At 44.0% G+C, this 13910-nt stretch overlaps 1 protein-coding gene across 1 annotated transcript in view; it reads left to right on the forward strand.

Annotated features, from left to right (window-relative positions):
* LOC137278296 (deleted in malignant brain tumors 1 protein-like) overlaps nucleotides 1-13910 on the forward strand; it is an 84555-nt gene that overhangs the window by 44784 nt on the left and 25861 nt on the right. The window contains exons 3-17 of the mRNA XM_067810543.1: nucleotides 46-212; nucleotides 627-798; nucleotides 1431-1600; nucleotides 1832-1994; nucleotides 2855-3229; nucleotides 3403-3705; nucleotides 4178-4495; nucleotides 5216-5536; nucleotides 6434-6745; nucleotides 7334-7490; nucleotides 8407-8558; nucleotides 9291-9605; nucleotides 10040-10348; nucleotides 10966-11286; nucleotides 13132-13440. Coding sequence (XP_067666644.1) covers nucleotides 46-212; nucleotides 627-798; nucleotides 1431-1600; nucleotides 1832-1994; nucleotides 2855-3229; nucleotides 3403-3705; nucleotides 4178-4495; nucleotides 5216-5536; nucleotides 6434-6745; nucleotides 7334-7490; nucleotides 8407-8558; nucleotides 9291-9605; nucleotides 10040-10348; nucleotides 10966-11286; nucleotides 13132-13440 — 3864 coding nt within the window. The remainder of the gene's footprint in view (nucleotides 1-45; nucleotides 213-626; nucleotides 799-1430; nucleotides 1601-1831; nucleotides 1995-2854; nucleotides 3230-3402; nucleotides 3706-4177; nucleotides 4496-5215; nucleotides 5537-6433; nucleotides 6746-7333; nucleotides 7491-8406; nucleotides 8559-9290; nucleotides 9606-10039; nucleotides 10349-10965; nucleotides 11287-13131; nucleotides 13441-13910) is intronic.

The following is a 13910-nucleotide window of genomic DNA, read 5'->3' on the forward strand; positions in this document are numbered from 1 at the left end:
GCTAAGGGGAGCCATGTACATGTAATGTATCATTGTGTTATCTAGGTTTGCAGACCCGAATCGTGAACGGCGAGAACGCAACCGCATACAGATCGGGGCGTGTGGAGGTCTCAGACGATGGCGGCGCAACGTGGGGAACAATATGTGACGATTTCTTCAACAAAAGCGCTGCCATTGTAGTGTGTCGTAGCTTCGGTTTCACCGACGGAGAGGTTGGTATACACACGTTTAACATGTATCGATGTCCCTGATCAGGCTGCCGTTGCACAAGACAAAATTGCGCTATGACTTGAAGCTCTGAGATCGTGTTAAACAAGGGCACCCTAGGCCCCGTGGTGGGGTAGTGTAGGGCTTATCGCAGTCGCCAGTCACGCTGAAGTCTAGAGTTCGATTCTCCATATGGTTTTGATGTGTAAAGGTCATTCCATGTATTCAGCCATATTGATGGAAGCGGCATAAAATCATACACACTCACGCGTACATGCACACACATCAATGTCAATTTTCAAGCTCCATTACCTTAGTGCTCTTTTGAACTAAGCCATACCTGCTCAATGGGGCATGCTAGAATATTGCTAGAAGTGGTGTAAACACTCACTCACTCGTCCATGCCATCCTCCTTGCAGGCGATTGCCAAGGCGTACTTCGGCAGCGGCTCGGGAGGAGTGTTCCTCGACGATGTGGAGTGTCATGGTTTTGAGAGAGATCTCACTCAGTGCAAGCAGAGTGAGTGGAAGGACCATAACTGCGACCACACTGAAGATGTTGGCGTGTACTGTTACAACAGCACCGACGGAGGTATGAACGACTCGATGGGAACAGTAACTTATCACGGAACCATCATTCGGTGTATACCGAAAATCTTCATGTTTACCTTTCAGACTTTCGCATACTATGCCTTCTCCTGTGGACCCGTGAAGATTGGATCAACACATGTGATTGCTGTGTATAGTTGACCAGTTATATCCAACTGCAATACCTTAAAACTGCGGTACTATACAGTTGTTGATAGCAAACATCCGGTCGTTTCTGTGCGCTGTGGTATCTACTTCAGACTGGTGTCTCATCGAGAGTAATTTAATTTTTTCTTTGACGTTTTCTTTTATGAAGGCGAAATTATGGTTATACGTCATGGAATCATAACTGTAAAATATCTGTCTGACAGATAAAAAGACATTATTGTACCACACATGTATTCATAGTATAAGGCATTTCATGGCTCATTTACATCAGTTGAGGACATCCACCCGCTTTATTAGACGAAGTGATATGTGGTATGCAAACACCATAGACCAATGTTCCTGGGTCATAATCAGGTTCAGACTCGATTCTTTATAAACTGCCGTTTTATGGTTGAACACTGTTCGGAGTAATTTCAGGCAACGAACCAAGTGTCGTCACTGACCCGTAACTGATGCCGTCTGTTTCAGTGTTCAAGATGCAGCTGGCAGAGGGTTCAACGGCCAAGACCCTCAACTCCATCTGGGGACGGCTGGAGGTGGCCCTGGGCAACATGAAGTGGGGCAGTGTCTGCGACGATCTGTTCAACGAGAACGCTGCTGGCATCGCATGTAGATACTTCGGCTACACATACGGACAGGTGACCAAACTAGATTCTGATACGGTTATTATATACTGAACAGTAAAAGAAACGCTACTATGGCTTTTTGTGGCGTAAACGCACAAACATGAGGGCATATTTTTATGAGATTTTATTTTTTCGAAACTTGCGTTTCTTTTGCTGTTCAGTATAGCTAACATAGTGATAGATTACCTGTGGTACGAGCGGTTGGTGGTGTATACCCTGCTAACTGGTCCGTGTCTATTTCAGCGTCTGACGGAGGAGGGGTTTCGGAATGGTGAGAGGACTTACATGGATGAGGTCAACTGCCGTGGTGGAGAGACGTCACTGCTGCAGTGCCGTCACAACAGTTGGAGAACACATGACTGTGGGAGGGAGGAGGATGTGGGCGTCGTCTGTTTCAACACTACAGGTACTGTACCATTACTGCACTCCATTTCAGGGTACCAGTATAGGGCACCGTGACAGAGCAGTACTACTGGACACTGCCACCATTACAGGGCACCTTTACAGGACACCATTTCAGGGCACAATTACAGGACACCATTATAGGCCACCATGACTGGACACCTTAACAAGACACCATTACAGAGCACCGTGACAGGGCACCATCACAGGACACAGTGACAGGAAACCATTATACGACACCATTACAAGACACCATGGCAGAACAGCGAGACAGGAGTCCATGACAAGACAGCTTTGTTAGGACGACATTAAATGGCACAATTACACGCACCTTTACTCCACAACATTACACGGCAACTTTACATGACAACAGCACAGAACAACTGTAGATGACAACATTTCAAGGCAACATTACAGAATAACATTACATGACAAAGTCACCGTTACATCTCATTAAACGGCATCTTTACACATCAACATTACAGAATAACATTACATGACAAAGTCACACGGCGCCGTTACATCACAACATGAAACGGCATCTTTACACATCAACATTACAGATGAACATGTTACATGACACCTTACTAGGCAACTTTACAGGACACTGTTACAAGGCAACCTTTCACGACACTGTTACTGGGCAACTTTACACGACAACATTTAAGGACAACTTTTCAGAATACCCTGATGATTCTTCGAAAATATGGGACATGGAGTTAATTCCCCGCCTCCAAATGCTTTTGCCTGAATTCCTATCATAATGTGGATGGGGTACCTCAATGTGTGGCCTTGAGGGTCACTGAGGACAAACAGACATCTTAAGTTTCGAAGACGTTAACTACCTGATTGTTTTTGTTGCAGTTCGACTAAGGTCCAACAGCTTGACCATCCGAAACGCAGGTGCCGTTGAACTTTGGAAGGCTGGAGAGGGATGGATGGAGGTGTGCGATAAAGAATGGACAGCAGAGGACGCCAAGGTCACTTGCCGCGAACTCGGTTTCGTGGACGGCTTGGCGCTTCGAGGATCAGCTCTGGCCGGCAACATGTGGGGGAGTCCATGGGGGAAACACCCCTGGAGCACGGGGAGAACCGTCAGCTCCTACAGCAGTGTAACCTGCACGGGTACAGAGACCCGCCTGGCCGATTGTCCGATGGTTAGGTCAGGGAGAGGATGTTCAACCCTGTCTTCTGCATCTGTCATCTGCTACAACACCACGATTGATGAAGTTGATAACAGTAAGTGTTTCGTTGAGACGGTCATGGGACATTAGTTGTCGAAGAGATGAGATATCAATAGAGTCCTAACATGGGCCATTCGGGGTTGTTTTGTTGTTGTCCTTATTCAGTTGATAGAAAGTGTCTTGGGAACGCATGTGACACAGGTTTCAACAATGTCTTATATGTTCCAGCTACCGAGATCCGACTATCGGATGGGGGAGACAACTGGGGTAGGGTCGAAATATATCATCTTGGCCTATGGGGCCAGGTTTGTTCCGACAAGTGGAGTGACCGGGAGGCGAGCGTGGTGTGTCGGATGATTGGCTACAAAGGGGGAAAGGCCTTCGGGGACACCTCACGCGACACACTTCCCCCCTGGCTGACCGACATTACATGTGTCGGCAACGAGACAAACGTCCTTGACTGCGACACGGGAGAGTGGGGAGAGTCCGTGTACAGCTGCACCTCCGCTCACGTCCTCTGCTACAACACCAGTGAGTATCACCCACATCCCACAGCAACAAAGCAGCTTTAAAACACACTCACTCAAGTGGTCAAGTAGTCTTGACTTGACACTCACTCACTCACTCACTCACTCACTTTAAACATCATTCACTCGAACCACTTACTGATGCGTTCAAAGTAACTCTGTTATGAACTGAAAACTGAAACATAACAATTGTTGTCGACCCGTGAAAATTCCAGTCAGGATTGGTCCTCAGCAAGAAGCGACTAACGGGATCGGGTGGTCAGGCTTGCTGACTTTGTTGACACTTCATCGCATCCCATTTGATTGAATCGATGCTCATGTTGTTGATCACTAGTTTGTCTGATCTGGATTCGATTATTTCCAGACCCCCGCCATATAGCCAGACTATTGGTGAGTGCAGCATTATACAACAATCAATCAGTGAATACAATTCCTGGCGAATGTGTACATTGTAACCTTCTTTTTTATCTATCAAGGTGTGACAGTGAGCCTTGCTAACCCCGAAGCCGGCTACGGCAGAGTGGACATCTCCTACGACGGTGTCAACGGCACCATCTGCAACGACGGTTGGTCAGACGAGGAATCCTCCGTGGTGTGTCAGATGGTTGGGTATACAGATGGCAGGGCCATGAACGTTGATGTTCAGCCAGGTTCGGGGCCGGTGTGGCTTAGTAGCGTCACGTGTGGATTCGGTGACGATTCCTTATTCCAGTGTGACAGCAAGGGTTGGGGGAAGAGCACTGACCAGTGCGCAGACCATCAGAATGATGCTGGCGTCCGATGCTACAGGAATGGTATGTCCAAGATCAGTAGAGTTCTCATCTGTATTTACAATGTGTGTGCCTGCTTGCGTGCGTGAGAGAGTCAGTCAGTCTGTCAGTCAGTCAGTCAAAGTCAGTCAGAAAATGATAACACAATTTGTGCTCATAACAAGTATATGAGAACAGGTATACATACACAATCCATTGTCGTAATCAGTACAAACGATCCATGCACCCACCAGGAGGTTACCTGTTACTGGGGGCAAATGTCCCTTAGTTATCAAATAGGCCTCTGAAGTTTGACCGTGGTGTTAGAAAATTTGTTAAGACATGTTTGTTTCAGTAACCCATCAGTCACATGTACGTTGTATTTATGTTATGAATACACGCTATTCGTGAAGATTCGGACTAGGATTGGACTTACACAAACCCAACCTTGTCGTAAGAGGCGACTAAAGGCGGGTTTATGGCGGTGAAGATCGCTGACTTGGTTGACACGTCATCGTATCCCAGTTACGTAGATCAATGCTCATGCTGTTGATCACAGAACTGTCTGGCCAAGACTCAATTATTAACAGACCGCCGCCATATAGCTGGAATATTGCTGTGCTGTTGTAAACAACAATCAAAGTAATCACTTCGGACTCTCATCCCAAGCTAAAGAACTGTGATTTGACAGGGTTACTGTATTGTGGGGTGTACAAATCCTTTTCGCTCAGTAGTCACTCACTCATTGATCTTCATCCCTTCCAGTGCGCCTCACCCCTGGGACACACAGCGTAGGGGTGGTTCAGATCTACAGTCGAGGACGCTGGTACACAGTTTGCGGAAGAACCGGTTTTGACGACAATGCTGCCAAGGTCGTGTGCTCAGAGCTCGGCTTCAAGAATGGACAGGCTCTTCCCCTGGGGGTGTTTGGCCGGCAGAGACTTGACAGTGTCCGACCTAACATCACATGCAGCAGTAACGAGACGTCACTGTTGGACTGCGATTATGACAAATCGTTGACAGCTACCTGTCTGCCATACAGCATCTCCTACGCGTCCGTGGCTTGTTATGACACCATTGTCGAGGGTACGGTCTGTTACTGTCATCGTGATTGTTTACAGGGGTGTACAAAAATAGTCGGATAATATGGTACAGAGTCCATCAAAACAAAGTTGAACCCAAAAAATTCGTACGAGTCAAAATTTACATTCATTCAATACATTTTGTCTTTCCACTTTGGACTTCGTGATGTTTCGAAAGAAATGTACACAAAGTCTGATGGCCCTGTGTTGAGTATGCTTCGATGAATAATTCAACTTTTGCTTCAGATTTTTAACACGTTTACAAAACCTCTGAATTCCACGATCTACTGAACATGATTCAGTGAAAAATTCAACCTAAAGTGAATGTCTGAGTTGAATGTCATGATTCGTGACATATCTACAAGGTTCATTGTATTGGTCAGCGAAAGTTGCGGGTGTTTTAGAGTAAATGGTTATAATGGATACGAGTCAATTAATAATAAGGTGACTTTGAAATGTATTCACCACAGTTCAAGACATTGTAAACATAATTCAATGAAAACGTAAACATGATCCACGAAACAATAACCTTAGAACAAATATCGTTTCCCATTACGTTGTGTCTATGTAGAGCACTCTCTGTACCAGTGACGTCATCATCAAAGGGAGATAACCTACTTTTTCATGTATTGAGATAACTTACAGTGGCGTCAGACTGTGAAAAGTCTATGTATCACTGACTAATCAGGCCCAGGTGCGATCATTTGACTATACCTGTGTATGGTAGTAGCCACCCAGAAGGTGACCTGGACGAGTGGTCATCTTGGCGGTGTTCCTCGAATACCTGTTGTAAAGACAAAGTTACAGTGTTTCGTGATAAGAGGTTCAGGTAGCATCATTTTCATATACGATGAATACCTCCGGCATGAAACAACATTCATGATTTTTTTATAATACACAGGCGAAAAGTATAAGCTTGAGGGCGGAAACATAGAAACTGACCAGGCCTCTGGGAGACTTCGAGCACGCAAGCATCAGACGTGGGGTTACGTGTGTGACAAATACTGGGATGACAATGACGCCAACGTCACGTGTAAGGAGCTCGGCCACAAGGGAGGAATAGCTTACAGATACGCTGGAAACTACCCAGGGCCTTTCTTCATCAGCGAGATCAACTGTGTCGGCAGCGAGAGCAAACTGGAGGATTGTCCCAAAGGACAAGAACTCTGCACATCGCTGCAGGCCGGTGGAGTGTTGTGCTACAGTAGAGAAGGTTCGTGATGATGTGTGGATGTAAGTTCCCGGTCGCCAGGGGTCTGTCATACAGACCCAGAAACAAATATACCCAATGCAGCCCATGCTTGTCTAAAAAAGTTTGCAACTCTGGATTCGTTTCTGAAAATGAACAAAGTCTCCTTTTTGTCATATTATATTAACATGATTTTGAAAAATTAAAGTTCAGTATGTTCATTTCTATGTAGAAAGTAATCAGATTAGAATGGACACATTCAGCCAAATTGTAAGGTTGGTGAACCAGTGACGATCCAGGCCAGACTTCTTCTTCAGCAACGACTGACGGGATCAGGTCGTGAGGCTGTGTTAATGTATGTCCAAGATGTAAGTCAGGATCACTGGATTGTCTGGTCCAGACACGATTATTTATACACCGCCGTGTTATAGCTAGAACACTGCTTAGTGCGGCCTAAAACAAAACTCAAATGTAAGATTTATAAATTTTAGGTTGCTTCAGTAAATACACTTGGCGACCGAAGTCCTTTCGTAGAGTTGGCGAAGGAAAGCTATGGTTGGAGTACATAAAAAGGTTTCCGTTACTAGTTTTGAAACCATTTGTTCACCTTAGCTCCAAGGCTTCAGTTCTCACCCAAGGGAGGTAAGCATGGCCGGCTCGAGGTCATCATCAACGGCGAGGCAGGACGGATTTGTGGCAAGCTCTGGGACGACAACGATGCCACAGTAGCATGTTCGCAGCTCGGCTTCAACGACGGCGTCGCTTTGAAGTGAGTACAACTCGCGACTGGATCCTTCTTTATGTCAAAAGGACGCGTTTGAGTGTTTGCTCTTGCATTTGATCATAAAAGTCGATGAAAATGAGAACTGGTTGCTTACAACGCGGAATCCTGATTGTTTCTCGTCAATGATTTCGCACTCTGATATTGCACAGACCTGAAGGGTAACCATGTGTTAACAGCGTCAGCTTGTCACATAAAAACCCGAGTTTGATTATCCACGTGGGGAAAATGTGTGAATCCGATTTCAGCACAAGCCATGATATTGCTGGAACATAGCTGGACGATCATTGGATTGTCTGATCCAGACTCCATAAAGCTGGAATATTGCTGAGTGCTGCATTAAAGAACAACAAAATACATTTTGCGTACTGTCAGACAAAGGTTCCACTGTTCCTGTCTTATTAGCTACAGCCTTTTATGTCCCTTATCCGTGCCAGGGTCCGCTGAATGTGTATCTGTTTCTTATCGTGCTCGTAAACAGCAGACCCGTGAATGCCAGGGGTAGAATAGGCATTCAGCAACCCATGCTTGCCATAAAAGGTGACTATGCTTGTCGTAAGAGACGACTAGAGAGATCGGGTGATCGGGTGGTCATTACTGACTTGGGTGACACATGTCATTGATTCCCTATTGCTTAGATCGGTGTCCATGCTGGATTGTCTGGTCCAGATTCGAATATTTACAGACCGCCGCCATATAGCTGCAATATGACTGAGTGCTGCGTAAACTAAACTCACTCGCGGAAATAGCTAAAACCTACACCTGTTAGTTTTCCTCACTCACGGAAAGAGCTAAAACCTGCACCTGTAAGCTTTTCTCACCCATGAAGCCTGCTCACAGTGATGCGCTTCTTCGCGATGTTTCATTCAGCTGATTCACATATATTGTTTACCTCCTGGTTTAGATACCCCAAGGGCAGAGGATCAGTGTACATGACTCAGCTCCGATGTTTCGGCAACGAGCCGTCTTTGTTCCGCTGCACCAACTCCGGTTGGAAGAACGTCATCAACGACGAGTCGTGTGCTCAGGATGCGGGAGCCTTTTGCTTCAGAGACGGTAAGCAATGAAACAGGTTCTCATCCTTTTGACTTCTTGAACACGCCATTCATACCGAGACAGTGGAATGTTAATTTAGATTGATGGTTACTCTATTTGGCTGCTCGACAGTCTCTTGATTTGCCGTTCCAAGGTCACTGTGTGTACCCCAGTCGCCAAACGCTGCGATTCGCCGTGCAGAGTTGTCTCCCATGTGCACAAAACAAAATTTTCATCATGGGTTCGAATCCCACAGACAGTCTGATTATTTTGCAAGAGGTATCAGCGCAATACCTATTCAGATGAGTATTACAAAAATGGCGAACATCTAAAACCCGCATACTTCGGGATTTTTTTCTTCATTAAGGAGATGAACCGTGATGTAACAGAAATATCATTCAAAGCAGGGTTAAATCAGACTGGTCCATGATTAATAAGAGTGATGGGATAGTCTAATGATTAAAGGGGGTAGTCTAATGATTAAAGGGGGTAATCTAATGATTAAAGGGGGTAGTCTAATGATTAAAGCGTTAGCTCGTTACGCCGGGGTTGTGCTCGAGCCACCAAATGGGCACAATGCCTGAAACCCATTTCTGGTGTCACCCGACGTGATGTTCCTGGAACATTGATAAAACATCTCATATTACTCTAGTTAATCTGTCGATTATGACCGAGACAGAGTTAACTATAACACTCTAAGATGTTCTTTAAAATATTTTGAGTTGCATATAATCGATCCACGCCATGTTTCAGTGCGTGTCACGTCAGGGTCAGTGAATCAGTCAATGGCGATGGGCAGGATCAGCATGTTGATAGGAAGCCGATGGCACATGGTGTGTGCGGACTCCTTCGACCAAGCTGATGCGGATGTTACCTGTAGGAGTCTGGGCTTCTCCAGATCCAAGATCTTGAGGACGTTCCGGGCCACCTACAACCCCAACTACATCACCAACGTCGAGTGCAAAGGTGACGAGAGCAGTCTAGCAAACTGCAAATACAGTAAGGGACAGTGTCCGTACAGTGTTGGTCAGGCGAAGGTCATCTGCTTCTCGGACTCACAACAAGCAGGTGAGTCGGACACTGGGGTGTGTGGTGGTCTTTCACCGTTAGAAATATGAAAATACACCATTATTATTCTTATTAATATTGGATATTTATATCCTCGCAGTTTGTGAATGCTCAAAGCGCTGGTATTTTCCCCTCGATCGTTGGATGTCGTTGGTACGTCGTATTATAAATTTCAGCTCCCATAGAGTATGCAACTCTTGCTGCCTCTAGACGCAACGGGTTTATTGTTATTTCACAAAAACACATCGGTTCACCCTTTTCATGCATTATTTCAACAACAAATCAGTCAGCAATATAAACATATCGACTGTCACGACGAAGAGCCGAGTTCAAGTCCATATCTAAACTCTCAGTTACCCTAAACTCTAAACCACATACACTAATTTGTTTTCATATTTACAAAAATTGACCAGATATACACTTCGTTGATTCAGGAACCAAATACCACATACAGAATGGTTTCAATGGTCGTGTGATCGTGGAGCGGTATGGCCTGAATGGAACTATTTGCGAGGAAGGCTGGAATGACGTTGATGCCAATATTCTGTGCAAACAGTCGGGATATGCAGGTGGTGTAGCTTTCGGGACGCCCCGGAATACCTCATTCGAGTTGGTGTGGTACTCTGAGGTAAACTGCACAGGGGTTGAAGCCTCCATTGCTGAGTGCGTGAAGAACGACACTGTGTCCAGATCTTGTAGGAACTCCGCGACATCGGCTGGGGTTCTGTGCTACAAATCTACAGGTGAGTGTGCTGCTTCATTATGTAAGTGGAACATGTAGAGTTGAGTCCCTTCGTTGATTAAGGATCCTCTGATGAAATCACTCACCTGCAATCCACTAGGTTTTTTTCTAGAGGGTGAAGTGTTGCTACAATATTCACATTGGACTTATGATCCTTTTTGATCATGTCAGTGCAATTTACTTAGTTGGGCCAGGATCCGCAAACTCAGGGTTCGAATCCCATATTAAACTCTATTATTATCCATGGTTTTCCGATGCTTGTGCTTTGACGTCTCCAAAGTGAAAGTAATTTCTCCAAATCTGCCACGTAATTTATTTTTTCCAAAGATCTTCAAAACATCGTATTTCATTTTCACTCACTCACTCACTCACGCAAGAAATTTTGTTGATTCTGTTTTCAGTATTGAAAACATTGTTATAGTAGGCTCTGCTGTATTTGCCGTAATATTCACATATTATAGCCGGGTCAGTTTGGTTATTGGCTCCTATTCGCATTTCCGACTGACGGCCAAATATAGTTAGTGTGAATTCCATTTCTGTAGTCATCTTTGCGGAATTGCTGGAATACGGCATGAACCCATGTTCATTCACTCTGAAACTCTGGCTCGCTTTTTCTAGGTATTCAGGTGAGATTGGCCGATGGAGGCAAGAACTTCGGGCGGGTAGAGATCTCTTATGACGGAGTGTGGGGCACAATTTGTGATTATGTCTGGTCAAGATACGACGCACGCGCACTTTGCCGCCAACTGGGTTTTGTAGAAGGTATCGCTTACGCTCAGTCTCGGTATGGGCGTGGCTCTGGACCTGTGTATATGGATGAGATGCGCTGCCGCATCAATGACAAGTCGATCTACACCTGTCCGAACCGTGGTTGGAACAACAGCGCCGGCTATTGTCACGACCACGACAACGATGCAGGAGTATACTGCTTCCCAAGAGGTTAGTTACCCTTTTGTCAACACGATTTGAAAATAATTAAAAAAATATGAGCTCACCAAAGTCAGAATCGTCCAAAGGAATCGGCAGAGGTGACTATGACCATAGGTCTGTCGCTTTAAATTCAAACCGAATTTGTGAGGTTAACGAATACAAACCACAGGAACCCGATATCGCACTGTAGGTTAAACATAGACCATAGATATACACTCACGTCATATATATTGATAGAGTACTATATTAATATATTTGACGTGAGTGTATATCTATGATCTATCATAGATTCTATGTTTAACCTACAGTGCGATATCGGGTTCCTGTGGTTCAGCGGTATACCTTGGCAAGAACAAGACTAATTTTTGTCATTCTTCATTTCCATGGTTCCCATGGATAGAATTTGAACTCAGTATTAAAAGGAATGGGTAACCTTCGTTTCTGGAGCACAACTCAGAAACTGCTCAATATGTTTCCACAAGATTTAGTGGATATATCAAACATAAGCGAAAGTGGTGACTTTTGCCATTTACTGGGGATTTTTCAGTTTTTTTCGTGGTTTCTATGGAAATGATTCGGACATAATCTCAAAAACTGAAAAAGGTGGGGTGGGGTACGTTTTGGGAACGCAACTTGGAAACTTGCAAGATCTTTCAAAAAGACTTGAAAGGTGTACGAGACATAGCCTAAAGTGGTGTTCTTTGCAATTTTCGGTATTTTGGCATTTTTGTTTTCTTGAAACATTTTGGACCTCGAGTGCCTCAAAAGGGAGGGGGTGGACTTCATTTTTCTGGAGTATAACTAAAAAACTTCTGTATCTTTTTTTTGGCTTTTTTATATTTCTTGGATTTAGTCCCATGGGACAGGTGGGCTTTGCTTCTGGAAAACAACTCAAACACAGTTCAATATCTTACAACAAGACCTTGTGTATATATCATAGACAAGTTAAAGTGGTGCCTTTTGCTCTTTTCAGTTTCTTGTCATTTATATTTTTCTTGGTATCCAAGGAAACATTTTGGACTTTGTCTCAGAGGGGAAGTGTTGGCTTTGTTTCCAGAGCATAACTTGAAAATTGTGCAATATCTCTCTACAAGACTTGATAGATAATCAAAGAGAAGCTAAAGTAATGCCTTTCAGATTTTTCTCATTTTACTTTTTCTTGGCTTCCATTTGATCTCAAAAGAAAGGGGTTGGTTTTGCATCCACAGCACAACACAAAACATGTGGCAGATATGATGAAAATGAAATGGTGCCTTTGACTATTTCCATTTATATTTTTCATGATTTGCATGGAAACAATTCGGACATTAAAATCAGGTTAGACTTTACGTAACTGTCAGATCCCCAAGTGATGATTTTGCTATTAGGGTAGTTTGGGCCTTTTTCTTTTGTCTCGGTTTCTGTGGAAATGTTTTGGATATAATCTCAAAAGGAAGAGGTGTGCTCCCATGCCAGAGCACAACTATTTTTCAACAAAAATTGGTCAATATATCAAACAGAATCTGGTGAATTTTCATATTTGTTGACTTTTGGCATATATATTTTTCATGATTTCAATCAAAACAATTTGGACAAAAAAATCAAGTTGGACTATGGTAGCTATCAGATCATTTGCTCTTTCCAATCAAATGTATGCTTGAAGCCAATTCAAAACTATGTGTGCTTGTCTCCATTGGGATAGGCTAGCTTGTCTTCGCTTGTCACCCAAAAGGAAATTAAGGTTTGAATCCAAACATGGATACAACTTTAAAGGAATACCCGCAGTCTCCCAATAGTCCTAGCTCCCAAATGCTGCCATATATGATATAAAGTCTTCCACTGAATCACCCCTTATTACAATTTTATTATTCACAGTGCGCCTCGAGCCGAAACCACAATATGGCGGACTGGAGATTTGGACAGGCTACTCCTATGTCCTTGTCTGCTCTGCGGGATTCACAGACGTAGAGGCCAAGGTCGCCTGCCGTCAGATGGGCTACCCAGATGGGAAGGCTCTTTGCTGTTCTGCCTTTGGCGATATGAGCAAGTCCATTGCTATAAGCAACCTCAAGTGTACTGGAGAAGAGGCATCTGTGATGGACTGTTCCCATACCAAGACCTCTCAATGCAACTCCAACCATTACGCATCTGTCGTCTGCTCCAATGTTACCGATGCATCAAATGGTGAGTACAATCCCAGTGGCTCCTAACACTATGTATAGTACTAAGACGCTGTCAGTGATAGAATATGACTTGATGTCAGTTTGTAGCGTTCATGCCCCTGTGAGAACAATTAACAATCTTTTTGCAAAAATCCTTATATTATGTGCCGTGAAGGAGCCACAGGATGTCTTGAAGTTGTATAGCATTTGCCAACTGTTGTTTGCAACATTGTTTAACAATTTTATTTTAAATTATTTAGATAGTTTTCTCACAAAGAAAAATCATATTAATTACCATGTGATTAGTCCATGTGATCTGAATAATAACAATGTTACCTAAGATGTTTTTAGGTGTACATATTTTGTCTGTGAAATGAAATGAATGGTGACTCCTCAACGTCAATTTGAAACTTGCTTTTCGATTTGCAAACTGTAATCATTGTCTTCGAAATGCCTTTGTTATATATTTGAACCTTTTGTGCGTAAATGTGA

The sequence above is a fragment of the Haliotis asinina genome, chromosome 3, assembly GCF_037392515.1.
Source record: "Haliotis asinina isolate JCU_RB_2024 chromosome 3, JCU_Hal_asi_v2, whole genome shotgun sequence".
Taxonomy (NCBI): Eukaryota; Metazoa; Mollusca; class Gastropoda; order Lepetellida; family Haliotidae; genus Haliotis; species Haliotis asinina.